This window comes from Lissotriton vulgaris, unplaced genomic scaffold (assembly GCF_964263255.1).
Source record: "Lissotriton vulgaris unplaced genomic scaffold, aLisVul1.2 SCAFFOLD_613, whole genome shotgun sequence".
Taxonomy (NCBI): domain Eukaryota; kingdom Metazoa; phylum Chordata; class Amphibia; order Caudata; family Salamandridae; genus Lissotriton; species Lissotriton vulgaris.
Window position 1 is genome coordinate 394,332 of NW_028248661.1, and position 27,259 is coordinate 421,590.

Genomic DNA, 27,259 nt, shown 5'->3' on the forward strand with positions numbered 1-27,259 from the left:
GCAAAGACTGTACCCCAAGTGTCACAGTCCTCCACATGTGGTGTGACCCCCATTGGAAGGCAGATAGTCAGAATTCTGTGTTTCTCAATAGGGGTAGTATTCGGGAATACTGCCTCTATTTGAGTAATTTTCTGTGCTAACCAGAATGGGATTTGTTCCCGTTTTCCTGGAGTTTTTCCAAGACATGATTGTATGTTCTGTGGTGTAATTTTATTTGTGTTCCCCTGATGAGGGGTCAGCTGTGGGATATTAACAGCTGTTTGGACTGTTGCAGTCCGCATTACATATTGGACTAACTGTCTGTGTATTTTAATTAGTAATTTTAGCTGTGCTAAAAGTTCTTCTTTTGACATTTTATCAATGTCTGGATGTGGTGTGTAGCTGGCTAGAACCGGCCACGTTGCTCCTGGTCTACCTAGTGGACCGAGCCTGGTATTGTGATCATTATGTTTTAGGGCGCCTTTAAACCAGAGCAGGTGCTCTTGGTATTTTAATGGGATTTCAATCTCCTCGAAAGGAGCGTATTCATCCGGTGGTTCCTCTATTTTATAATAGTGGAACTTGTGTGTTGTAGCGTTTGCCGCTGGAAAGTTTATCCAAGAATAGAATACCTCTGTCTGCCGATATTTGTGTGCCTCTATCACGAAAATGACTGTACCACCTCGTGATGTCAGTACGTTTTCTATAAGTTTTGAAGTTATAGATTTTCTTATGTTTGCCGGGATGATATTCGCACCCGGTTCATTAATCCCTGTAGCATCGGGACACTGTTGATTCGCGTCTGCTGCGACTACATTCATTCCGTTGTTATTGCCATTTACTGACATTGTATTAATGAAGGTTTGCAGAGCAGGTTTCCAAGGAAACAAAGATTAGGTGCACAATATTTTGGAACACTGTATCCTTCAACGTTGACTAAATCAGAAACTCTACATAGGAATTTCTTTCTACTAAGTTCCGGCAGATTTTAACCTTTCACCCACTCCAGACGTCTATTGGAGTTTTTACAGGAGAAAGGGTCTGTGTGAAAAAGCACGACTGAGTTACTCTAACGTCTTGCGTTAGTTTTATCACCTTACCAAACGTTGGGCGCCATGTAGTGTAGTTCCTATTTTCCCTATAGGCCCTGCACATTGGAATAACATAAACAGCAGTGTAGACGTAGGACTGTGGTCTTCTAGGTCTAGACTTAATTTAGGTTTGCGCCAGCCAGCTCAGAGGTCACTGGAAACTTTCTTGACTGAATAGGAAGTGATCAGCTTCCCTGGCTCATACAAGAAGGGATTCAGCTTCCGACAACCGCATAGACATGACAACTTTGCTCCTCAGAATAAGAGTCAATCTCTAGAGTCGTGTGAAACAATAGAAAGCTATTTCACTCAGTCAGTTGTGCAGATTTACTATCACCAGAGTGCAGAGAATGGAGAGACGGGCGTTTTCAATAAAAGATATTATTTATTCAGCAGTCTTCCTTCTCATGCAAGAGAAATGAATTGCCACAATTGCAAGACTTGTTATTATGAAAAGTGCGTACAGTAAAAGGAGTATTACGAAATAATACTGTAAAAGCATTGATATGGTTTCTTAGCCATAAGATGGTTAAAATGAATAAAATATATACATTCATATATACATTGGCTAACGACCTTAACTGGTGCTTCTAACTACGCCTACCCCAGTGTACCTGACCTAAGCCTAATACATGGGAGGGAGTAAGTAAGTAGCAGTTTAAGTTAAGTTGGTTTTGCCAAGAGTTTGTTTCAAGAATTCTCTCTAAGGGTTTAGTCAGCACCGTACCTCTGGAATAGAATGCAGGAGGTCTGGTATCTCCTTCTTAGGACCCGATATCCCAGTCACCCGCAAGGGTAGGCTGGAAAACGCCGGAGCTGGATTTTCTCGGCAGGAGAAAAGACAGCGTCTTTCTCAGCGTGTCAAGGAGGAGTGGCAGCGTCCGTGGGCTTCTTGCATCTGCTGGGCTCTCTGCAAGGGGACAGCTGTTCTGCTCCAGTATTCACCACCACCGTGTGCTTGCTTAAGGCAACGTTGGTATATTTATACCTGAAAGCTGCAGAGTTTTGACGTAAGTTTTTGGACATAAGACGTCAATAAAGATGTCACTAAGAACTGGTCGTTCTTACAGTGCTCGCAGGAGTTCTATTACTAATCAAAACAAAGCAAGCGGGGCTTTCCCAGGTTGCTGGGGGTTTGGTATGTCGAAAGAACTCGGTGTGCTATGTAGGAATCTAAGGAAGTGGCTTCTGATGTGTCATGGACTGTCATGGACTGCAGAGGCGAGTTACTGAAATATGGCTCTAAATATTATGCCGTTTATAGGGATATGTATTGATTATAGCCGTATATGGTCATGAGGTCACAATATTGATCGGGGTCCTAGATAAAACACATCAGAGCCCTGTGTGCCATGACGGCTCCCGGCCGTCATCAGCATGGAAGGGGTTAAGCCACTTACAAAGAAACTGGTCACACTTAGTAGCTGCTGCACGGTTAAGACAAATTGATCAAGATGATTTGCATAAAGTACTTGCTGTTGTGGATAATAGTATTAATATGCTGTTTTCTCGCATTTACAGCTTGAATAATATTGTGTCATCTGTTGCTGATATTATTCAAAATATGATCTTCATTATACTAAGGGCAAAGTCAGCTTAGATCTATTATGAAATTTAGTTGGACACTTCAGGTATTGAAATCTGGCTAAGTGCTATGGCGTTTTTTACATTCAATTTACCTATTCTCAGCGGTGGTTCTTCCGTGGGAGCAAAGGAGCGTCCCCACCCCCATCTCCCCACTGCTGGGCTAAAAGCTTCAAAAATGATATGGTAATAATATGATTTTTAAAGTTTTATCATTCCATTTTGAACGAGCAGACACATAGGTATTCCTTACTGGAAATTATTGCTATTCTTCTGTTGGCCACTCACTTGCTTCTAAACATATTACCATCACGGAGCAAGTAACACTACGGCAGCTAATTTGGCCTGTTTCCTGAAGGAAACCCAACCCCTACAATTCTTCCCCAAACTATTTTCTTTTCCAATGCAAGTTATTTAATGTTAGTTGACCAAGATTGCTGTGGTAGGAGAGCCAGTATTCCGTATGTCCTTCCTGTTTCACAGATGGTGACTTGCTGTAATGACATTCTTTTTCTCCAACACACGAGATTTCAAAGCCTTACTGTTACAAAAAGATATGGCCTCAGCAGCAGTTCCTCCTTTTAGGTTTAGGAGCATCGCCCGCCTGTGAATGTAGTAGTTGTGGCAAACATAATTTAAAAGATAATTTAATAAAATGTTAAATGCACACCATGTCTCGGCTTGGGGTGAAACCATTCCTGCTGCTGATTGGCAGCAGGAGTGACTTGTCCAAAGTGTGCATGTTGGATTGGCCGGCTGTCTTGGGACAGCCAACCCGACATGTGAACTTTAGCCAGCACCAATATAGCTGTACAACAGCTGAGTGGACAGCTGGCACAGGTTCCTAGTCTGCAAAGGAGAACTGTATCTGCCTGCTCTGACCAATCATTTTTTTTTAAAACTCTTTATTCCTGACTGCATAAAAACCTGCTCTTATCACAAGGAAATGTAGTTTACATCACAGTCAGTATTTTCAATTATCACCCTTATATCACATATGGCAAAGTCTACCTCTTGAGCCATCTATCAGCAAACAAAGAAAAGAAAAGCATTTGTCCCAATTTTCTGAGGCCTATTTCATACATAGACTATGTAACTTTGATCATCCATATGTACATCATTATCTTCTCAAAACTTAATAACTCCCCCCCCCCCCAACATTCCCCCACCCCAACCCCTTCCCTCTCCTGGTCGCTTCATTATCATCCAGGGGACTTACTCTGGGCAAACAATAAAGACTGTCAATCTGCAGCGTCAGGGAGTAAGTGACATGCACTCTTTCTCGTGGACTCCTATAGAGCAGGCTAATTATTGAGACCCTGTTTCCTGAGAGGGAACCAAGTCTAGCCCCTCCAATTCCACCAACATGGCATCCCACTCCATCGCTATGGGTTGTTTCCGCTGACCCCTGTCCTCCTCTCTCCTTAGTGCTCCACTCTCCGCCCGACCCCATTGCACTAGATCTGTCTGCCATTTGATTAGCCTAGAGGGCCTGGGGGACTTCCATCTCATTGTTAGGACCCTGACTGCCAGAAGAAGAGCCAGGTCTAAGAATTTCAATTTAGCTTTCAATGCCGTAGATATTTTACGGAACCCTACCAGGCAATACAAAGCTTCCACCGGTACCGGCAAGTGTGTCACTGTATGAAGCACCTGGCATATTTCAGCCCAGTAGCTCCCTAATCGTGGGCAGGACCACAACATGTGGATGAAGTCCACATCATCCCCTTTACAATGGAGACAGCAATGTGGGGAATCCGGAAACATACAATGTATCCGCTTGGGAGTCAAGTATGCCCTATGGAGCACCATCGCCTGAATAAATTTAAATTTAGCATTACGCGATACTCTTTTTAGATGCTCTAATATAAGCTGCCATGCCTTATCTTTTAATTCCAAGTCGGAGTCCTGAGCCCAGGTCGTCCTAAGGGTCATGAGCGAGATTGCTGCATGTTCCCTAACTCCGGTGTATAGCCAGCGTATAAGGTGTCCCCCCGCTCCCATATAGTACAATAAATGAACCGGTTTGTGTTGTGTAGGCTTGAGCCGTTGTGGCACCCATGTATTCCTAATGTAATGTGTCACTGTGGCATGCAATAGGCACAATCTAGGAGGAGCACCAGCGATCTGCATGAAGGTTTCGTGGTCCAACAAAGTCTCATCACCAAAAAAGGCACCTAGTTCTTCTATTCCGTTTTCCGTCCAGTGACGCAACGTATGTCGTGTAAGCCTTCCCTGCGGTGTCGGAATGCCCAACAAAGGAATATTCGCTGCCTATGGCGTTACTAAGGAAGTATATGACAGGGCCTTCTTCCAGCACAACAAGGCCGTGCGCAGAAGAGGGGAACAGTGCGGGAGAATCCGACCCCTCGGTAGTAACAAGGAGTGGAGTTTGCCACGATCAAGTCATTCCGTCGTAAAATCAATCTCATGTAGGTTTCTGCCCGCGATCCAATATGAAAGCCATTGAAGTTGACTGGCATAATAATATCCCCGAAAGTCCGGGACACCAAGGCCCCCGACCTAGCCCCTAACTGAAGTTTACGAAGACTAATTCGTTTTTTTTGACCAGTACCCCAAAGAAGACTAATCAAGAGAGTATTTATCGGATTAAAAATATGTTGAGGAGGGATCACTGGAAAATTCACAAAATAATACAAAAGGCGGGGAAGCATAATAATTTTGGAGATTGCAATTCTGCCCATGAAGGATAAGGGTAATGAAGTCCAGAAGCCTACGCTACTGTGGAGCCGTGTAATGGCTTGTTTGATGTTACCATCTATTTGGTCCTCTGGTGACCTATACACCTGTATGCCCAAGTATTTGAATGAGGTCTGGGCCACCGGAATCGGATACATACCAAAACGTATGTGGGAAGAGTGTGGTCCCTCCCTAAAAAAGAAGCCAATCAATTTTTCCGGATTAATTGCTAGGCCTGACACTAGTTCAAATTGATTACATAGGTACAGCAGGATATCATCCACATAGATGGATATCAAGAGCTCTGACCAATCATGGTGTTACTCTCATGCTGAAAATGGCATGAGAGCAGCTCCAGGACTGGCTAGGTTTTATTGGCCCTTCACTTACAAGTTAGGCTCGGTGGTTTGAACAGTGCCTTCCTTCTCTGAAGACACTGCTATGAAGACGTCAATTGAAAGTTGAGTTGTGCTCTATACCCACAAGTGCTCTCCATGCTTAAGGTGCCATCACCTGACCCCATGCCACACTGGAAGCAGTCGGTGCAACTATCTTCCCAAATGTAGCTTAGCTGCAATATATCCCCTAGAAGTCAAGTCAAGTCAAAGAATTTATATAGCGCACTACATACCCGGAGGGTCTCAAGGCGCTTAGGGAGGGGAGGAGGATTACTTGTCAAATATCCACGTTTTAAGTTGCTTTCTGAATGCTAGGTGGTTCTGGGTAAGGCGAAGGTAAGTGGGGAGTGAGTTCCATGTTTTAGCAGCCAGGTATGAGAAAGATCTGCCTCCCATTGTGGTCTTGTTGATGCGAGGTACAGTGGCGAGGGCTTGGCTGGAAGAACGTAGTTGGCGGGCGGGGTGTAGAAGGACAGTCGTGAGTTGAGGCATTCTGGTCCGATGTCGTAGAGTGATTTGTGTGCGTGGGTTAGCAGTCGGAAAGTGATCCTCTTATTGACGGGTAGCCAGTGGAGGTCTTTCAGGTGACCAGAGATGTGTTCGTTGCGCGGGATGTCTAATATGATCCTGGCTGAGGCGTTTTGGATTCGTTGGAGTTTCTTCTGGAGTTTAGCGGTAGTGCCTGCGTAGAGGGTGTTTCCGTAGTCCAGTCGGCTCGTGACCAGAGCATGGGTGACTGTTTTTCTGGTTTCGGTGGGGATCCAGCGAAATGTTTTTTTGAGCATGCGAAGAATGTTGAAGCATGATGAGGATACGGCGTTGACTTGTCTGTTCATTGAGAGTGAGGAATCCAGGATAACTCCTAGGTTCCGTGCGTGGTCTGTCGGGATGGGTGCTTTTCCAAGAGCTTTCGGCCACCAAGAGTCGTCCCATGCAGAGGGGGAAGTACCTAAGATGAGGACTTCTGTTTTATCTGAGTTCAGTTTCAGACGGCTGTGTTTCATCCATTCGGCAACTTCTTTCATTCCTTCGTGTAGGTTAGTTTTGGCGGTACTGGGGTCATTGGTGAGAGAAAGGATCAGTTGAGTGTCATCCGCGTAAGAGATGATGTTGAGGTTGTGTTGGCGGGCGATGGTCGCGAGGGGGCTCATGTATACGTTGAAGAGGGTGGGACTGAGTGAGGATCCTTGTGGTACGCCACAGATGACTTCAGTGGCCTCAGACTTGAATGGTGGAAGGCGGACTCTCTGTGTTCTACCGGTGAGGAACGAGGTGATCCATTCAAGTGCTTTTCCTTGTATTCCGATATTTCTGAGGCGTTGTAAAAGGGTGCTGTGGCAGACTGTGTTGAAGGCTGCAGAGAGGTCGAGGAGGATGAGGGCGACTGTGTCTCCATTGTCCAGTAGAGTTCGAATGTCGTCTGTTGCTGCGATGAGGGCGGTCTCAGTGCTGTGTTTTGCTCGGAAGCCGGACTGTGAGGAGTCGAGGGATTTGTTGGCTTCGAGAAAAGCGGCGAGCTGGTTATTGACAGCTTTCTCGATTACTTTGGCCGGGAATGGAAGGAGCGAAATGGGGCGGTAATTTTTGAGTTCGGTGGGGTCCGCTGTGGGTTTTTTCAGAAGGGCGGTGAGTTCAGCGTGTTTCCATTTTTCCGGGAAGGTGGCGGAGTTGAAGGAGCAGTTGATGACGTCTCGGAGGTGTGGTGCTATGACGGAGTCTGCTTTGTTGAAGATGTGGTGAGGACATGGGTCTGTGGGGGATCCTGAGTGGATGGAGTTCATCAGGCGGATGGTGTCCTCAGTGGAGATTGGGTTCCAGTCGTTAAGGGTGTTCAAGGGGGGAGAATGTTCAGCATATGGTTCGGTGGGTTGGTCTCCGGGTTGGTTGTCGAAGCTGTTGTGGATGTCTGCAATTTTGTTGTGGAAGAATGAGGCTAGGGAGTTGCAGAGGGTTTGAGAGGGGGTGATGTCGTTGGAGTTGGCCGAGGGATTGGTAAACTCCTTGACGATGTTGAAAAGTTCCTTGCTGTTGTGGGCGTTGTTGTCAAGTCGATCCTTGAATGCTGTTTTCTTGGCCTTTTCGGATTAATTGGTGGTGTGTGCGGGTGGCGTTTTTGAAGGCGTCCTTGGTGCTAGTGGTTGGGTCTTTTTTCCAGGCCTTTTCGAGGGAGCGGCAGAGTTTCTTGGATTTCTTAAGATCATCGTTGAACCATGAGGCCTTCTTGCTGCCAAGTTTGATTTGTCGTTTTTTCAGTGGTGCTAAGGTGTCGGCGGTGTTGGATAACCAAAGGGTGAAGTTGGCGGCGGCTTGGTTTGGGTTAGAAGAGTGGGCTGGGTGTTTAGAAGGAGCGATGAGGAGATCTGGTCGATGGTGATTTTGTTCCAGTTTCTTTGCAGAGTTGGTTGGAGGTGGTTGGTGGGTTTTGGCTTGTTGTAGGTGAAGTGAACGCAGCTGTGGTCGGTCCAGAGGAGATCCGTAGTGTGGTTGAAGGAGACATGTTTGCTGGAGGTGAAGATGGGGTCGAGTGTGTGGCCTGCGATGTGGGTGGGGGAAGTGACCAGTTGTTTAAGTCCTAGGTTGGCGAGGTTGTCCAAGAGGGTGGTGGTGTTGCGGTCGTTGATCTTTTCAAGGTGAAAGTTGAGGTCTCCCAGAAGGATGTAGTCTTTGGAGGGGAGCGCGTGTGGAGTGATGAAGTCCGTGATTTCTTCACTGAATTTTGCGCGGGGTCCTGGTGGTCTGTAGAGGAGGGTGCCTCTGAGTGTGGTCTTGGGGTCGATGTGGATCTGGAAGTGAAGGTGTTCGGAGTTGGCGAGGTTGGTGTCAGAGCTGGTTGAGATGCGGATTGATTTTTTATGGACGATAGCGATTCCTCCTCCTGTGTGGCCGGTGCGGTCTTTGCGTGTGATCTTATAATCTTCAGGGATGGCATTGGTGATGTCTGGGGCGGAGGAAGCGTTCATCCATGTTTCTGTTAGGAAGGCGACGTCTGGAGAGATGGTGTCTAGTAGATTCCATAGGTCAATGGCGTGCCTGTGGATCGATCGGGTGTTGAGAAGGATGCATTGTAGGTGATTGGGGTCGGGAATCTGTGGTGTGGTCGTAGCGGTGATGTTGTCGGTGCCGCTGAATTTGCAGGAGTAGCAAGAGAAAGGTCCATGGGTGTGTCCGGGAGCGGCTTGGACGCAGTAGGGGGCGCGACCGGGGTTAAGGGCTAGGAGGGTGGTGGAATCGTAGGTAATGCGGGAGGGCTGGGCAGCGCGAGGGGCAGGGGGTCTGGCGCTGGGCGAGGTCCAGGCGCGGACGGGCGTAGACGGGCTTACCTTTGGCGCACCTTCGGCGCACAAGGGGCGCGATCGCTGCGCGTGAACGCTGCGCGCGGGAACGGCTGTCATATAAGGAGGGTGGGGGGGAGGGGCGAGGGCGGCTCAGCTGGGAGGCGGGGCGGGCTAAGTATGAGGACAACAGCAACAAAATGGAGGGCGCTTGGGGGAATACGCTAAAAGAGCAGGAAAGTCGCGCTGGCAATCTTAATAATGAAATATACAAAGCGGCATACAAAGCGCACAGCAGGCAATTAATTTCACACAGTTTCCAGCAAAAAGCGCTACACAATGATACCGGAGCCAAAGGGAGCGACCACTCAGCTGAGAAGCGTAGAGTGAGTCACAGCGCTTCCAGGTAACGGAGCGCTGTTGTAGTCTGTGGGAGGGCGGCTCAGCTGGGAGGCGGGGCAGGCTAAGTATGAGGACAACAACAACAAAATGGAGGGCGCTTGGGGGAATACGCTAAAAGAGCAGGAAAGTCGCGCTGGCAATCTTAATAATGAAATATACAAAGCGGCATACAAAGCGCACAGCAGGCAATTAATTTCACACAGTTTCCAGCAAAAAGCGCTACACAACGATACCGGAGCCAAAGGGAGCGACCACTCAGCTGGGAAGCAGTCACCGGAGAAATCACACAAAAGCTTGTCATCTACATGAAATGGCCTGTTAAGCTATGAATAGGATCACAGAACACTGATGGACTAATTATACACTGGACCCACAGCCAGTGCAGGTGCCTTGGCAAGGCGCTCGTACAGAGGAAACAAACATCTATGTGCCTGTGGAGAAAGGGGTAGCAGAAAAGAGTGGGCTTAGTAGACGGCTGCATTACATGGCAGACAAAGACACTACAAATCAATGTACAGGAGAAGCAAGACACCAACCAGCCGGCAATGTCGATCTGCCCGCCATCTCAACCTGATTTACCCCCGCCATATTATATGTGGTCGGATCACTATCTGGTGAAATTCCAGATCACTCGTCTGGACAGAATATCTTCGAGTGCGCACGGCTGTCTATCTCCACCGAGTATCCTCTGACACGCTGGCCCAGGCCTTGTTATCCTATCCTTTTATTATTATTATTATTATGTTTCTTATATAGCGCCTGAATCGACCCCCGAAGGGGTATCTCCGCGCTTGCCTTGGGAACCCGTCCTGGCTTTTCCCTGTGAGATAGCCCCTACAGGGCATCCCCAAGGTGAAAGCCAGGCATCCCGCCGCGGGGTGGCCGTTGTGGAGATTAAGCAAGCTTAATGCCCAGAGTTGCAGAGTGTGAACCCATGATTAGGTCAGGCACCGAAGCGAGAATTGTCGAGTCCATGGACATTTGAGCTCAAGACCCTGCCGCGTCGGGAATTGAACCCTGGTCCTGGGTCTGACCTCTGCTCCAGGGTCTGCCTGCTCTAACCAGTGAGCCACACTTCTCCACTCCACTCCACTCTAATCGGCCTCAAGATTGCCCGACAACTTGCCAGTTGTCGGGCAATCTTGAGGCCGATTTGGACCTCCTGCAAATATGGTTCGGCCAGCGCCTGGACGAATTAGCCCCTCCCTAGGCTGCCCGAAAAAATTCTCTCCGGGCTTCAGCCCCTTGGTTTACACCAGCTTTGACCGATAGGCGACGGCACTGTAAGAAAGCAGAAAGGTTATGGCGCCGTCATTATGATTCATTATCCAAAGAGGCTTATAGGGGACCTATTAAGATGTATCACAGAGATATCACCCTAGAAAAAAAGTCTTACTTTGCTAGAAGAATTGAGGCAGCTAATAACACCAGCAAAGACATTTTCTCCATATTAAGGGAATTTACCTCTCCCTCATCGAGCACACCCAAATCGTTCCACTCTGAATTATGGGTCACTCAATTAGCCGATTTCTTTGCTAGCAAAATCGAAAATATACAGGCATCTTTTCTGCCTTCTGGGGCTGTCACGGTCTCTTGTGTTTCCCCCCCGTACCCCACTTGGCTGTCGAAGGCCTCACCCTCTCGAGTTTTCCTTCTCTCTCTCTCTCAGTTTCTTTGGATCTTCTCACTAAATTAAAGTCAGGCTCCCCTCTGGATCCCTGCCCGGCCAAATGTTTTGCATAAACAGCGCAAGTGATTAATCCTCTAATCAACCAAGTGCTTAATCTATCTCTCAGTACTGGAGTGGAACCTCAGGCTAGGTAGCAGGCCCTTATTCTACCACTATTAAAAAAGCCCAACCTTGATCCTATGGTTCATGCCAATTACAGGCCCATTTCTCTTCTTCCAGCCTTTGCTAAGGTTGTAGAGTAAAATGTTCACTCTTCTCTCTCCGATTTCCTGGAGGCTAATGACATCTTGCACTACACCAAGTCTGGATTTCTCGCAAATATGAGCACGGAGACTGCACTGCTGGAAGTGACAGAGGCAATCAAGGAGGTTTTGGACTCTGGGGGAAAGGTGATGCTGGTGATGCTAGATCTCTCGGCGGCTTTTGACACCGTTCCCCACAGCCGTCCCCTCTCAAGACTCCGTGAGATCGGTCTGAGGGGGACTGTGTATAGCTGGTTTGAGTCCTTTCTGGCGAACTGTCAACAACGGTCTGGGCCCCCCCGTACTCAGCCTTAGTGCCGCCATTGGAGGTAGGAGTTCCTTAGGGCTCAATTTTGAGCCCTACTCTTTTTAACATCTATATGGCCCCTCTGGCGGCGCTGGCTGAGTCCTACGATGCCCAGATCGTTTCATATGCGGATGATACCCAGCTCCTCTCTTCCTGTGATAAGAACTTAGACTTCAATGGAGAGAGTATCAGAAGATGTCTTGAGGCTGTTTTTAGCTGGTTTCAACTTAACAGCCTCAAATGCAACTCAGACAAGTCGGAGGTGCTTTTCTTCGGTTGCCCTCCCGAAGTGGGCTGGAAGTTCTGGTGGCCAGCGGCCATGTTTCCACCCGCTGCCGCTACTTCTGCAGCCAAGAATCTGGGAGTGAAGGTAGACAACGGTCTTACCCTAAAGCCCCAGATCCTCGGTCTGGTGGGAAAATGTTTCGGTATCCTAAAAATGCTCAGGAAGTTCTTGCCACTATTATCTTTTGCTCACAGAAGAATCACTGTTCAAGCGCTGATAGGCTCATGCTTGGACTACGCTAACGTATTGTATCTTGGCCTTCCTGAATTTCTGTTATCGCGTTTACAAATGGTGCAAAACTCTGCTGCTCGAGCGATCTTCGGTCTTCATCAGAGATCCAGTGCGAGAGATCTTCTGAAAGCCCTCCACTGGCTTCCAATACGCAAACGTATCATCTTCAAAGCTCTTACTTTGGCCTTTAAGGCACTCCATGCCACAGGTGCCAAATACATTAGGAAAAGACTTGATTTCTATTTGCCATCTCGATCGCTTAGGTCGTCCTCTCTGGCCTTGGCTTCTGTCCTGGCAATTAGACGAGCTCGGATCGGAGGTCGCTCCTTCAAACGCTTGGCGCCACAACTATGGAATGCCTTGCCTTTGTCCTTAAGGAAGAATGTCAATCTCTTAGCCTTTAGGAAAGACCTCAAATCGTGGCTTTTTGTACAGTAAATTTGACAATCTCTCCTGCTCTGCACCTCCTTGGGTTTTTAGTGCCGGGACATTCTTCGGAGTAGCTGAGCGCTATACAAAACTTATATTAACATAACATAACACATGGCAGGGGGTATCGCGGTGGACGCAAAGTGCGTCTGCCGCTTTTCTGCCGGTCAGCAATCGTTCCGATTGCCGGCCGGGTGGACTGGAGCCTTAATGTTGTGGCTGTGCCTAGCAGGCACCACCATCCATATTAGGATGTGTGTTTTCAAAGGCGGAAAGGCAGGTGGGGAATTGCTTTGGGGGCCTGTTGGGGGGCCCCGGGGGTGGGGGGCTGCACTTGGAGGGTACCTATGGTACCCCCCGCATTGCCATGCACAAGGTGGCAGGCACCGCGCTGTGCCTGCCACGTTGTGTATGGCAATGTGCAACATGCCATTTTGGCATTGCGGAGGGTGCTGCTTACAGCAGCACCCGCCGCAATGTCAAGTTTGTGGAATGCGCGGTCACATCCTAATCAGTGGTGCGGGACCGCCGCATGTCTGGCGGGCGGTCCCTGCACCGCTAGGATGGCGGGCAGACAAAAGTCTGCCCACCATCCTAATAACTCCCTAAGTATTTATTGCAGCTGGAAAATCAGTGATGAGTCTGATGGGGGTAATGTCTACATCACATAGACAGACATAGCAGTGGTAAAAATGTTCACAATATATAGCTATAACAATGTACTAGATCTCCTGCCCTTCTGTTGGAAGGCAACAGCGGTGCATGTTGCAGGACCTTGATGGCAAGACCTGGAGGGGATCAGGACTCCCTGCCCCAGATTTATTAAGATATTGTGCTGCGTTGAGTCAAATGGAGTGAGCAGGAATGCTCCATATCTACAAATATATGGTGCATTCCTTCTGGTGCACAATGTGCTGCCTAGCACCAACACAGTCACCCTTGCTCCAAGGTACAATGGTGCCTGCATTACAGCTAGAATAGTTTTTGTGCAGGAAGGAACACCTTCCAGAACAAAAACATTTTCCTCTATGCATGCTGCAGAATGCAGCACTTGTAGAAAGAGAAAATAATGAGGAGAAATACAGACATTTCTCTTTGTTACGCCTCTGTTGGGATGGCGTAGCATTTTGACCCAATACCAGGTTTACATGTCATAGTAAATCTTGAAATGTGCCAAAAACTGTGGGTGGGTGCATGGGAACACCCACATTCCAACCATTGACCACCTTCCCAACACAGAGGAACATAAGGAGTGGCTTGTGCTAGAGCTATGCAATGTGACTTTGCATGGCTTAGTAAACCTAGCTTGTGGGCTTGCGTCACCTTGTCTGACACAATGGAGATGTGTAAATCTGGGCCGCTGTGTCTACTACCAGATATGCACTGTGCCTCTTGCAGGAGATTCCCTAAATCAATTGCAAGAGCATGTCAATGCCCCATACAATAGAGGCCTACTGGAAGAGCTGCTCACTGCCTACTGAAAGATATGCCCAGCGTCTATTCCAGTGACTGTGCATAGCCTGGTGAAAAACCTGCCTAGTGCAGATTGCAGGAGCAGCACACTGCCTACTGTAAGATATCTCACAAAAAAATGCATTCTTAATACAACTCTCACAGTCAGTCAGTCAGTCAGTCAAAATACTTTATTTTCGATAAATTAATATCATAAATAGACATAGGCAAAAATACAATCTTATACAAACAACAACACATAATTATACATGATCAAATCTTAATTAATTTACATTCTCTAGTTTTATACAAAAGGAAAAAGATAAGAAACACATTATCATATAACAGACTCAAATTTTTTTAAAAAAAAGTATTAAAAAGAGGTCAGTAAGTTAAAACCATATATACATATTGCATTTCAGGATATTAATTCATATTGTAAAACATTTTCCTATGACCAGTATTTGATTTCATCACTTATGGGGTCATATTTGTTATATTATCGGGCAACATCCTTTTCTTGATCCTAACAGCCCCTACTAAAAAACTCGCAACATGGAACATAATCCTGGGGGTCTGTAATAACTGTAGGAACAGGAGCGCCGGCCTAACCTGCATAAAACCTGCCTCCTTTAAGATAGGGATCAAGTATTTCCTTCTTGGTGCCGTGTAGTGATCACAGAACATTAAGAAATGTAGAGTGTTCTGGATTGAAAAATTGTCACAGGTACACGGCTTAGCATTTTCGGGAGTACTCCAAGTTGAGAAATGTCCGAGAGTTAAATGTATCAAATTGAACCGAAAACGCGTCAAAAGAAAACGATGAAAAGGTTGATTTACAGTAATTAGGTATGATTCTGGTCCAGCATGAGTGCTCAGAATAATACTAGTCCGCACTGTTGGTTTTTCGAGCTCTACTTGTTCCCTTTCCATCCTTAAAGCTTCTCCCATCAGGCCTTTAATAAGCTCAATATCTTTAACAGTTATAGAGGCCGGGAAAGAAAAGAAGTCTGGTCTCCCCACTTTAACAAGACAGTTCTTAATGTAGGCTAGCCACTGGATTTTATTTACTCTGTCCAATTGCAAGCAGTCTTTTAGAATAGTATGATAAAGGGGAATTTCTTGGTTCAGCCATGTCTTTAACCAAGCCAGAACAGGAGCCACTTTAATCAGGTCTGAGATATAACCTAAACCAAGTTCAGTGTGAACTATATATGTTGAGGAGGACTGTGGTACAGAGAGAACAGCTCTTAAAAATTTGTTCTCAGTAATCTGTAAATTTTCCATGGAACAATAGCCCCATATAGCGCTTCCATATGTAGCAACGGAAAGACATTTAGCTTTATACATTTTTAAAAGAGTTGCTACTGGCCTTGCTCCCAGTTTTTTTGAAAAGCCCTGCAATGCAGAAGAAGATCTGGCAAAGGAGATGTTCCTATTTTTGATCTGGGGGCCCATGTGCCTCTGTCATCAAAAGTGATACCTAGATAAGGGAAAGTGGCAACCCTGCAAAGTTCTTGTTTGCCACAAGTAAATGTTTTTGTGAGCTTATGTTTTGTACCCTTACCCAGTATCATTATTTGAGACTTTTTTACATTCTAATTTTTAGGTCCAATGACCCCATGAAGTCCTCAAAGGCATCTAGGAGTCTTTGGAGACCGACACCAGTGCGCGAGAGCAGGACGGCGTCATCCGCGTATAGGAGAACCGGGATTCCCAGTTCTCCTATACGTGGGATGTCAATAGATGCCTCTCTGAGTGCTGGTTCCAGGGCATTTATGTAGACTGTAAATAAAAGAGGGGCCAAAATACACCCCTGCCTAAACCCCCTTTCTGATTTAAAGTGGCTCGTGCAACGCCCCTCCTGGGTAACTCTGACCGAGGCTATTAGGTCAGTGTGTAAATCTGCTAAAAGGCAAACAAGTGCCCTATCTAATCCTATCTCAAGCAGAATTCTCCATAATTTAGCGCGGTTTACCAGATCAAAGGCTGACAAGAGATCCATGAAACCTAAGTACATGGACCCCTCTTTAGCCCTTGTATACTTTTCTACCAACAAGTGCAAATTAAGGCCTTGATCTATTGTGCTCCTTTTTGATCTAAACCCATACTGAACGTTTGATGGGACCCTATTTTCTATTAACCAATCATTCAGTTTTGATAAAATAACCCGGCCCAGTATTTTCACCGATGAATCTATCAATGAAATGGGTCTGCAACAGGATGGGTCTTGCCTGTTACCTTTTTTAAAGACCGGTATAATGATGGATTTTTTCCAGGAATCCGGGATTTTGTCAGATGAAAGAGCATTAAAAACATTACATAAGACCTTAGACCAAAATTTCGGGGCACTTTTAAAGACATCCCCTGGGGTGTATTTTCTTCATCCGAAAAGAGTGGCTGGTTTATAATTTTCCAAAAAAGGCCACTATCTTTTAAAGTTTCTGGTTCAAGAAGTTGGGCCAAAGCGTTGTCTTTTAGGACCCTCTTCCTTTCCAGGATAGTTTTTTTATAAGCAATCCTAGCATTAGCGATATCTGCGCGGTTCTTAGGGATGGCTTTCAGAGTTTTTAATAGCACGCCATGCGCTTTTGAGCATTTCCTATCAAACCATCTTTTTCCCTGTAGCGGGGGCTGCCTCGATTTTTTCTGCAGACTTTGGTTAATTTCAATACAGATATTATCAAATGCTGCTATAACATCCTTACATTCTATTCTATTCGCTAAGCATATTGCAACTTCATCCTTCACTTTGGACAAAACCTCTTGAAGAAATGTTTCAGGGACTATTTTTGTCCATTTCAGCCTATGGTTTTGATCTTTTACAATAACATTTTGTCCCCCTCTAACTTTTACTGATTTTAAAGAAATGTTTACTTTGTTTAATAATGCATAATGTTACATATATGTGGTGAACGTTTCTCCATGTAAAAAGAGCTGAATATTTAGAAAAAACTGTGAAAACTCTGACCATTTTTTCTGTACTGTACTTAGCGACCCAGGTCCTTGAGTTGTTTTGGGTTTACCCCGTCCTAACTCAATACTCAACCTCTCAGCAGCATACAACACCTTATCCCACCACACCCTCAGCAGAAGACTCCACCACATCAGTGTCCAGGGATACACCCTCAAATGGATCATCTCCTTCTGCACATGAGGAACCTGGAGAATCTGCCTACTGCCCTTCACCTCCAACCCTGAGAGCATCATATGCAATGTTCACCAAGGTTCCTCTCTCACTCTCACCTTGTTCAAATCCTATATGACACTACTAGCCAACATCGTCTGCACCCATGGACTCAACATCATCTCCTATGCAGATGACACCCAACTCATACTCTCTCTCATGGAATACCCTGCCACCAGCAGAATCGACTTCCAGGACGCCATGAGAAGTGTCTCCGACTGGAAGAGGTCCAACTGCCTGTAGCTCAAAATGGACAAGACGGAAGCCCTTATCTTTGGGAGGAACACCTTACTGTGGGACACCAGGTCGCCCCCCAAAATCAGGCCCACACCTGCCCCACGGACCACTCCTGCAACCTTGGCATCATCCAGGACAGCAAACTCAGTAGGAAGTACCAGGTCAATGCAGTATCCTCCTCCTGCTTCCATACCCTCTGCATGCTTCAAAAGATCTTCAAATGGATTCCTGTCAACCACAGAAAAACAGGCACACAAGCTCTTGTCATCAGTGGACTGGACAACAGTAACACACTCTTTGCTGGCACCACCACCCATCTCCACGAGAAATTTCAGATCATATAGAATGCTGTAGCCAGACTCATCCTCATCCTCCCCAAATGGACCAGCATCACCTGCCGCCTTAGAAGCCTCCACTGGCTCCCTGTCCAGAAGAGATGTCAGTTCAAGATGCTAACTCACGCCTACAAAGTCCTACACAACCAGTTATCGGCCTACATCAACCACCACCTGAACTTCCATCAATCCGCCAGACAACTACACTTCGCCTCCCTCGCCCTCATTCCCCGCATCCACCGAAGCCTCAGCGGAGGTCGTTCCATCTCCTACCTAGCCGCCAAGTCCTGAACCTACTTCCCCCTGTACCTGCGAACTTCACCTTCACTTGCAGACTTCGAAAGGGTCTCAAGACCTGGCTCTTCGACGAAAGACCTGCAGGACCTCAGACCCTGGATACCCCAAGAGGTGATTAGCTATGCTCTATAAGTAGTGCTTTACTGATTGATATTGGAATCTCAAGGTTTGAATGGCTTTAAAAGGAGACAACCTACAATGTCTCAACTGCGCACTGGCAATTCTCTCTTTAGATATATGCGCTTCTCATTGTAAGCAAATCCTTAAGGGGTGCTGCTTTATGGCCAAAATGGAGAATTAATTTTGAGTAGTATTTGATCGGACTTTCACTGGAGTTTTATATAGCGCGCACTTGACCCGAACTGAATCAGGTATCAGAGCGCTTTACATAGCACCAGTTACGTTACATGAGGACACACATCCATTTTTGTTAGGCACGGGGAGATTAAGTGATTTGCCCAGAATCACAGGATGTTTGGCGTGGTTACCAAGACTCGAACCCAGATCCCCAGGTTCGAGGTCGAGCGCCTTAGCCGTGAGACGTTATTTTCTGTAGATGGCACTGCCACTATGGAATATAGCATGCTACAATGCATGCCGTTACATGTTTTGTAACAACGCAATGCCATTACAACGCAAGTCATTACATCGACTTGCAGTAGATGGTGCTGTAACATTAGGAATGTATAATTTACTTTTCCACCTCCAGCCTACGCAAAAGTAGGGAAGGTGTTGGAATAGTAAATTATACTATTCCTTATGTTAGACCACCATCTACTGCAAGTCGATGTAATGACTTGCGTAGTAATGGCATCGTGTGTAACAACACGGTCGTTGTACCGACTGTGTTAAAAAGGCATCGCGGTCTAATGACCGCGATGTAAAGGTTGTTTCCCGCCACAATGGCTTTCAAAATTTTCATTTTCATTTCATTACCTTTAGTACTTAAATAGTGCCATGATAATCCACCCCAATCGCCTCAAACTAGCATTGTCAATACTTTGATCAACCTCTCGTCATGTTCAGCACATTACTAACAAATACTAAGATGTGATCTTGAAAGTATATTACACCAGACAAATCCTGGAACATCAACATCAATTCTCTGAAAATCTAGGAAGCTGGTGCCAGACTGAATTCATTCATATGTAGAGAAATGCTTCCAGAAGAGTGACAAAAGAGATAAGGTGTCTGTTTTCTTTACTTAAAACTATTTGGAGTGTTAGAAATCATACCCCCTTTCAAGTTACAGAGCATCTCATTTATATTAGGCAGAGGTTCACAATCCACCCAAAGATTATGATTGAGATCATGTAAATCAACACACACCCTCAGCAATTGATTAGCTTTGTGGGTAAGAACTATAGGTGCTAATTACTCAGACCCTTCACTTGTTCTATGATGTCAAGTTGACACAACTGCTTCAACTCACTTTGCAACTCCCCCCGTAAAGATAGAGTTTTCTTGCAAACATTATAGACCACAGGCTTAACTCCATCTTTGGGCACAATCTTGTGCTAAAATCCAGTCAGTTTCCCCAGTTTGGCTGCCAAAATGTAATGGAATTTCTGTATACCTCGATCATTGGAAGACACACTCAAACAGTCCTTGCATTGAACAAACGAGATTTGAATATAATACAATCAGGATTATTAGGATCTAAAATGAAGTCCAATTCACTCTAATCATCCCATCCCAACAGTTTGGATCCATAATTCAGTACACAAACTACAAATAACATAGTCTTATTATCAAATTCAAGCTGTGCCTCAAATTCATTCTCAACCTTCGTGCCACATTAGGCAAACATCTTGGCATTGGAGGGTTTCAATGTGAGAGGTTGAATTGTCCCTCACATCTGTAAGCCAAATAAACTAAATGGTGACCACAAATATGCCATCACTGGAACACACGTTCTATTGAGAGGGATGGCACAGATGGGAGATTCCCTCTAATATGACCTGCAAAATTCATGCAATATCTGCACTCCTATTTATCCAGGTTTCCATGTTCACTCTTCCATGTATTTCTACACGTTATAATGAGCGCCATATCATTGTGGTCCCAATCCCTGCCACAATATTCCAACTTGGACACCAAAGACTTTTATGACATGCGACATACTCCAGCAAAGTGCCCTTTTAGTTACATTTGAAACATGTCTGGGATAGGGCTGGAGCAGCATGATTTTTGCAGCCACACCTATAGCTCATTTATACTTTTCTCATACAAGTATTACCACAGTGATCATCACGTTTCGCAAAACACTTATCATCTTCTGTTGTATCCTTACGATTAAATATTTCACTGCACTGTACTGCATTTTTAGAAGATGACATCTCCTGTAAGTAAGCATCAGAATTCTCCATGGCTCTAGCAATGCCTTCTGAGGTATCCAAATCCAGATTGTCATTCAAAAGCAAGCACTGTTGAATTTTCCTGAGCTCATTGTGCACATCATGATAATTGCACGTGATGCCAGGGTACTTAAGGCTGAAAAAAAGTTGTCAACAGGTTGTTGAGACCACTGTAAAAATGTATTTCTTTACAAATAGCATTCCTGCATGGAGAGAAATACTTATCTCATGCCTCTAGAACAGTGGCATACTCATCTACCACATAAGTAAAATTTCAGCTTCCTATTGGGACTTGCCACTCTTATCTCTAATGATGAGTTGACACGAAAGGTTGAATAGGAGATTATCAAGGTCGGGGTGTCACTGTTCCTAAGAAAAGGGTGTAGGTCTTAGACAGATCAGAAGGATCAGTCAACAAGACATACCCAAAGATACCATACTTTTATATATTACCCTGAATACATAAAGGGATCCATCCTCCACCCGGAAGACCTATTGTCTCCTGCATCGGATCCCTTTTGGAATCACTTAGCCAATTCTGTATTTACTTTCTTTGACCTTTGGTCCAAATTATACCCTCATTCCTAAAAGACATTAGAGATGTCATCATCATTTGATCGCCAATGTGGACAACCTGGAGAAGATCAACATCTTGATGACCCTCGATGTAGGAGCTCTGTACACAAATATTCCCCAGGATGCAACAATTGAGGTTATAGACACCTGCCCCAGAGCAGCAAACTGACTACCTCAACACTGGTTGAAATTTCCATGGAATACGCCACAATTGCCTTGAAAAACAACTACTTTAAGTACAAATCTAAATTGTACTACTATATATAAGGCACTTCAATGGGCAGTACCTTTGCCCTGAGCCTGGCCTGTTTGTACGTAGCCCATTTCGAAACTCATCATATACTCACAACATCCAACCCCTGCCAGATTAATATTATCACCTGGAAACAAAACATTGATGATAATCTAATTTTCTGGAAAGGTTTTGAGGCCAGATGTCATGAATTTAGTGAATAGGTCAATACCATGTACCCCTTCCTCAAGTTAAGCAGGTCCCACTCTGCCGAAGAGATACCATTTCTGGACCTTGTGATCTCCATCAACCAAGGAGAACTTCTCACAAGAACTTACAAGAAGAATACCGACTGCAAGAGTCTGCTTACTTTTGATAGCCACCATCCAATCACTCTACGTGAGAATCTACATTTCTGTCAATTCTTACGTATACAGAGGAATTGGAGTACCTTGGGAAATTATGACATGCAAGCCAAAACCCTGAGTAACAACCGCCTGGCAAGGAATTATACATTAATAGTGATCAGACAAGCATGGAAAAGAGCACACAATAATAACTGTGAGGCCTTTTTAGAAAATACCTCACGACCAACTAAAAATGTTATCACGTGCATGACCACCTTTACTCCACAGTCTAACAAAATAAAGAAATGTCATTATGAAACACTGAAACATTTTGAATGCAGGCTGCATGAACTTAGTAGGACCATGGTCCACATACAAGGGAACCCAGAACCTGAAAGACCAACTGAAACATACAAGACCATAATCCAGTAAAGATGCAAGACAACCCACTTTATGGTCACTTCCCCATGTGGCTCTTGTAGTGCATGTACTTTCACCCTACACTCAAAATAACTCAGTCTGGGCAATGCCTTTACATCGACACAAAGACAATACACCAATTGTAACACCAAGAACTGCGTGTATCTCATTACTTGCCCATACAACCATTACTATGTATGGATGAAGCCATTAAGAACAGGATAGGGGAACATAGAAGTACCATCAGAGGTGGAGGCAGCACAACTAAGATGAGAAAACATTTCCAGGAGCTCACCAGAGGATCTAAGATGGACAATCCTGGAAGCCAACCCTGGGGCCCATTAGGATGTCGGGCGGATTGCCCCCGCCAGGCTGGCGGTAGCCACCGGCAGTCTGGCGGGGGCAATCCGCCCGACATCCTTCAGTGTATTCCCCCCGCCATATTAGAATGGCGGGGGAGACCACGGCGGAGCAAAACACCGCCCGCCACTTTTCCGCCCCGGTCGCCTTGCGGCCAGGGCGGAAAAGGAATAATATGGTGGCGGTGTCTATCAGACACCGCCAGCCATATTATTATGGGCATTTTACAATGCCTTTGGAAAGGCAGGCGGACTTCACTCTGGGGCCCCCTGCGGGCCCGCAGAGTGAAGCACAGGAGGGGGTGCACCTGCATTTGCATAATGAAAGCGGCAGGCACCGCGCGGTGCCTGCCGCTTTCATTAGCAAATGCTGCAATGCATTTTTCGCATTGTGGCAGGGGGTGCAGAGAGCACCGCCTGCCACATTGCTAAAAGTACAGGATGTGCCCGCCACTGTGGCAGGCACATCCTAATGCCACCCCCGGGACCCCCGCCCTTAAGGCGGACGGTCCCGTTTTCTTCTAGGATAGCCCGCCCGCCATCCTAATGAGGCCCCTAGTGTGCAACACAACATCGTTTCTCAAAAGAGAACAACGCTGGATTCTCCGTCTTGTCCATGTAAGTAGGGTCTGAATGAGGAGATACCCTGGGTCGAACTGGTGCACAGTAAAAATATTGATTCCTAAATTTCGACTTACAGTAATATTGAGTTGGAAATATCGAAGGTGGAGAATATCGAGGTCAAGAATATCGTTGGACAGAATATCGACTCTAAGGTAAGTAATATCGAATTTTTTTATATCGATGTAATATCTAAGTTAGTAATATCGACATCAAATATATCGATGTTACTAATTTCGATGTTACTAATATCAATATTTGTTTATTGTTATGTATTTTATATGTCTGTGTTATATGTTTTTTGTTAAGTATTTTATTTGTTTTAAATTATATGTGTACTATTTTTTATATATTAATAATGTTAATTTTAAGTAAATTTTATGTTTTAGTACTGGAGCGGGTTGTGGGTTTATAGGGCAATAGGATGGGAAGTAATTTAATTATAGTAAATTAATTATTAAGTTTTAGTAATTGTAAATTAATTGTAATTCATTTTTGTGTTGAAGTTCTGTAGTGGGATGTGGGTTTATAGGGGAATTGGGTAGGAAGTCATTTAATTGTAATTAGGTAATCATTTTTTTTATTGGAATAGATTTTTGTTTTATTTGTAAATAATAATTAATTGTTAATTAATTATATTAATTGGTAATTAATTTTTTTATTGGTAATTAATATTTGTAATTGGTAATTGCATGTTTTAATTGGCAAATCATTTTTCAATTGGTAATTAATTATTTTAATTGCTAATTCAGATTTTTAATTGTTATTTACTTTTTATTTATTGGAAATATATGTTTATTATTTTGGTAATTATTGTTTCATTTAAAATATTTTTTGATTTAAAAAATAAATGTATTGTTTACTATATATTTTTTTTTTTTCAAAACCGTATTTATTGAGAGTTCAAGCAAGATTTGGTACAGCCCTCCATAGTCAGGAGGAGCCTGTCAACAACAGACATGTAAAAGGCATAGCAGTGAACCCAGAGTTGTAGAAAAACAGACCCTAATCCCCTCCCATCCCGCCCATCCCCAAAAACGCCCTTCAACACCCCCCCAACTACCCACCCCTTATCCCACCCTAACCCAGTGCACGTGTTCACAATGTAGCAACATTACTATATTTTAATTGGTAATTAATTTGTAATTATGAATATGTTTTTTTGATTGGAAAAATATTTTAGTGTTCAATATTTATTATTTGTTAACTAATATTTCTTGGTATATATTATTAATTTATTGTTAATTGTTAATTAATTATTCAATTCTAATTATGTTTTTAATAATTATTAATGGGTATTTGCAAATGATGTAGAGTTTTTAAAAATGTAATTATTAATTATTTTATTTACAACAAATATTTATAAGATTGTTATATTTAACTTCTACGCTATCCAACAATTTCCCTACTGTTGCACTCTCTGGAGTTGGAATAGTAATTTTTACCCCTACGCTATCCAACGCTTTCCCTACTGTTGCACTCTCTGCAGTTAGAATAGTAATTTTTACCCCTACGCTATCCAGCGCTTTCCCTACTGTTGCACTCTCCGGAGTGGGAATAGTAAGTTTTACCCCTACGCTATCCAATGCTTTCCCTACTGTTGCACTCTCTGGAGTGGGAATAGTAATTTTTACCCCTACGCTATCCAACGATTTCCCTACTGTGTCACTCTCTGGAGTTGGAATAGTATCCAATGCTTTCCCTACTGTTGCACTCTCTGGAGTTAGAATAGTAATTTTTACCGCTACGCTATTCAACGCTTTCCCTACTGTTGCAGTCTCTGGAGTGGGAGTAGTAATTTTTACCCCTACGCTATACAACGCTTTCCCTACTGTCCCACTCTCTGGAGTAGGAATAGTAATTTTTACCCCCACGCTATCCAACGCTTTCCCTACTGTTGCACTCTCTGGAGTGGGAATAGTCATTTTTATTCCTACGCTATCCAATGTTTTTCCTACTGTTGCACTCTCTGGAGTTGGAATAGTAATTTTTACCCCTACGCTATCCAACGCTTTACCTACTATTTCACTTTTTGGAGTTGGAATAGTAATTTTTACCCGTACGCTATCCAAGGCTTTCTCTACTGGTGCACTCTCTGGAGTTGGAATAGTAAGTTTTTACCCCTACGCTATCCAACGCTTTCCCTACTGTTGTGCTCTCTGGAGTTGGAATAGTAATTTTAACTCTACGCTATCCAATGGTTTCTCCACTGTTGCGCTCTCTGGAGTGGGAATGGTAATTTTAAATTCTATGCTATAGAAGGTTTTTATTACTTTATTTTTTTAGTTATGGGTTTTGAATAGTATTTTTATTTATTTAGCTATTTGATATTTTTTGTATAATTTTAGATAATGTAGTATATTATTAATTTTAAAAATATTAAAAGTATTTCTAATTTTTTTAATTTATTAATAATAATTATTTACTTTTTATTTATGTTTTTGTTTTATGTTTGTAAATGTATTTGTAATTTATAATATTTGTTAATTTATAAATGATTAAAATAATGATTAAAACGTATTGTTAAGTACGTATATATTATATATTGTTTGTATATGTTTAATTAGTATTATTATTATATATGTATTATTTATTAATTTTAAACATTATTAGATATTTTTAACTATGTTTATTTTATTTATTAGTGTTATTTATTTTATTTTACATTTATATTTTTACAGGAAAGAAAACGATATTTTTAACATCGATATTTTTAACATCTATATTTTTTTCTCAATATTTTTGTACTTAAGTCATATCAAGTCAAGTCAGAATGTATATAGCGCACATACATACCCAGAGGGTCTCAAGGCGCTTGAGGAAGGGGGGGGAGGTTTACTTATCGAATATCCAGGTTTTAAGCTTACCATTTGTAGATGGGATGTCGATATTCTTGCCTTCGATATTTCAGCATCGATGTTCCTGTAGGTCGATATTTTGAAGGTCGATATTTTGTCAGTTATCCTGTCGAACTGTGACAGAATGTTTATACAAAATACACTCCAGGTACTCCTAATGCACTCACAACCACAGGGAACCATATACCACTGCTAGTCAATATCCCCAATTTGACTATATATTTTTTACTACCCTCTTATTAAGAAAAACACCTATTGTGCATTGCTTTCTAAAATATAGAACTCCTTCTAGATGTGAGGTTGATCTAATACTCATCTACAGAGGTTCCATCTTAATGCAAGGTTGATGAAAAATAAGTCCTGCCTGTTACTTTCTTCACAGGTCACAATAAAGTGATGTCAGTCCTATATACAGGAATTGTTTAACCTTGGGAATTTTCCCCTCCTTTGATCAACAATAGAGAATACTGCCATCACTTTATGGGAGCAAGATGGAGCAAAATCTGTCTCCACACCACTACAATATGGCCGCCAGACATGCGCTGTGACCGTTCTCTTGGTAACTCCACGGGAAACGTCCCTGCCAAGAAAAACAAACCACCCTCTCGACCATCCTTGACCCAGGCAAGCAGAGGAGCAGGGTAGGTGCACCAAAGAGGGAGTGCGTCAATAAAGTGAGTACTGCATCACACAAACTCCATCAGGATAATGGAGGTCACCAATGATACTCGACCCTCCTTTGCTCCTAACTCACGGAAGGCATATCTCTCCTCTCCTCCGTGTCTCTCTCCCTTCTTGCAACAGTGTGCTTCCTCTGCCCTGACCGATAAGGCATAGCTATCCGTCCACAAGGTAAGGCTATGCTTTTGGGCCATAGACGAGCACAATGCAGAGCCGGCGCTGAGGTTTCATAGATGCCGCCGTGCGCGCTCGCTGGCTGGTACAGCAGAATCAGACAGCATTAAAATGCGTGATAATGCATTTCAGTGCGGTGATGCGAGCACCACACTGAAATGCGTTTGCATCCCACCTGATGCGTGATACTTTGCAGACCTGATCACGTCTTATTTGTAATGTTTTGTTGCATCATGTTATGAATTTACAGAGCATATGAGGCATATGCAAATATCACCAAGGGCACCTTTGTTATTACGAATTGATAAAGGATGCAAGAATGTCATGAGGATTCATGACACACATTTTAACCTGATAGGGGAGTCAACATGATAAAGGTATATCCGACATCCCCAAGTAAGTTTTAGCTCACTATCAACACACCTCACTTATCACCCAAATTCGGACACCCCAGCACTCATCAGACGGCAGCCATACCAAAAGTTCTCTCCAAAAGTAACCCTTCGGGGGACCCG

The 27,259-nt window shown here is 44.1% G+C and overlaps 1 protein-coding gene across 1 annotated transcript in view; it reads right to left on the reverse strand.

Annotated features, from left to right (window-relative positions):
- LOC147663869 (embryonic protein UVS.2-like) overlaps positions 1-27,259 on the reverse strand; it is a 157,074-nt gene that overhangs the window by 51,058 nt on the left and 78,757 nt on the right. Inside the window, exon 14 of the mRNA XM_086950139.1 lies at positions 20,359-20,612. Within this exon, the coding sequence (XP_086806265.1) occupies positions 20,359-20,612 (254 nt within the window). The remainder of the gene's footprint in view (positions 1-20,358; positions 20,613-27,259) is intronic.